Consider the following 1,830-nt stretch of genomic DNA (forward strand, 5'->3'; position numbering starts at 1 on the left):
GGTGGGCGGGGGGGTGAAGAGGATATGTCGGTGGTGGGCCCTCCGCCACGTTGAGGCCTGTGTGCGTGATGCCTGTCCTCAGCCTTAGTTTCCCCATGTCCCTCGTGCTCAGCAGTTGCCCTACTCCGAGCCACCTCTAGCCTGGGATCACTGACTAACTTGCAGTTTGAGAAATAAGTATCGGCGACCTGAACCGGTCCGAGCGCGCACCGATTTCGGAGAACCGCATAGAAGGAGAAATGATTTAAGCGGGAACTCTGATCTGCACTAGCACTGACCCTACGATAGTGTGACTGCTCCCTCTGTACCTCTGGTAGCTAACGCTGTTTTGCAACTGCGTTGGAATATATATGTGGTCAACGGCATGCTGTGCAATTTGAGGCCTTCAGAGAATTGAAAGTCTCCATCGACATGAGCATATCTGAAAAGGACCTCTTCTCTCGAATATTGCACTAGCTGGAGTGCTCTGGGTCTGCTTGATGTGCAGAAAATAAAACCACTCCTGTTGCAACTTTAATGTATGAAGTCACTGAAAGTGTATTCTGCCAACACAATCTGTTGATTATCTGATATAAGTATTCAGTGCCCAATACAAAAATTTCAAGGATCTGGAACGCAAATAATTTGTTCACTAATATTGCTGAGATGTGAAACTTAATCAACTATTTTTGTTTCACAGAAATCTTTACCAACTTGGAGCCAGCAGTTGAAGGTAGTTATTGATTTAATTTATGATAAATTATATTGTTCGATCACAGCCTTTGGGTATGTCCTATTCAGTGTTTGTGATTACAGAGAAAGAGCCTGAGATTCCTGCAAAAGAGGAGGATTATGTTGTCAGAGTCCGTGGCCTGCCGTGGTCGTGTACACCAGAAGAAGTGGCGCGGTTTTTCTCGGGTAATCATTTCAAGTGATTGAGACTGATTTCAGTTGCTACTAAAGGCACTGCATGTTTTTACTGTTAAATTCTTTGTGCTGTTTTGTTGTAGAATGTGATATTCGAAACGGAGTGAATGGAGTGCAGTTTACCACCTCCAAAGAGGGCCGTCCAAGTGGTGAAGCATATGTACATCTGCGTAATGCTGAAGACTTCAAAAAGGCTTTGGCAAAAGATCGGAAGTATATGGGCCACAGATATATCGAAGGTCAGTAATTAACTCTGCATACTGAATAGTGGCCCAGATGCGGCTAGATCAGATTTTTAGGTGAATAATAGGCCGATATGGAGCATGTGCAGAAACTCCAGCACATTACAGTAAGTTACTTGTAACAGAAGTGTTATGTACCATGAAACAGCTAAGGTTGGAGGGACAGGGTCCACCAACAACTGAAGGCAATATTGCCATTCTTGGACCCTATCTTCCAGAGTGTCTGCTTACCTAAGTTTAAATGTTCTTGCTGGCCCTGCATTCACTTTTGTCTCCACCTTCCCTGCTTCGGCTGAGTAACTAAACGGAAATTTCTGAAGAAGGGTCTAGGCCCGAAACGTCAGCCTTCCTGCTCCTCTGATGCTGCTTGGCCTGCTGTGTTCATCCAGCTCTACACCCTGTTATCTCAGATTCTCCAGCATCTGCAGTTCCTACTATCTCAGATGGATTGCAGAACCTATTATTGAGCCAGTGGGTTGAAAGCCGTTGTTTGTTGCTTCCAGGTCAGATACTTGAGCATTCATTACTGAGGGTCTTGCCAATACATACTGTACTAGAAATGTTCAGCTGGTCAGGCAGCATCTGTAGAAAGTGAGATACTCTTAATGTTTCAAGTCTGTAGTCTTTCATCAGAACTGAAATTTGTTACAGGTTTTACTCAGGCATGGAGTCAGGGATCAGT

The 1,830-nt window shown here is 44.6% G+C and overlaps 1 protein-coding gene across 2 annotated transcripts in view; it reads left to right on the forward strand.

The window, feature by feature from the left end:
* The window catches only part of hnrnph3 (heterogeneous nuclear ribonucleoprotein H3 (2H9)), a 17,191-nt gene that overhangs the window by 371 nt on the left and 14,990 nt on the right, over positions 1-1,830 (forward strand). For both annotated transcript variants that reach the window (XM_020516214.2, XM_020516215.2), the window contains exons 2-4: positions 680-712; positions 796-897; positions 990-1,145. In XM_020516214.2, the coding sequence (XP_020371803.1) occupies positions 680-712; positions 796-897; positions 990-1,145 (291 nt within the window). The remainder of the gene's footprint in view (positions 1-679; positions 713-795; positions 898-989; positions 1,146-1,830) is intronic.

The sequence above is a fragment of the Rhincodon typus genome, chromosome 20 (genome assembly GCF_021869965.1).
Source record: "Rhincodon typus isolate 14 chromosome 20, sRhiTyp1.1, whole genome shotgun sequence".
Lineage (NCBI taxonomy): Eukaryota > Metazoa > Chordata > Chondrichthyes > Orectolobiformes > Rhincodontidae > Rhincodon > Rhincodon typus.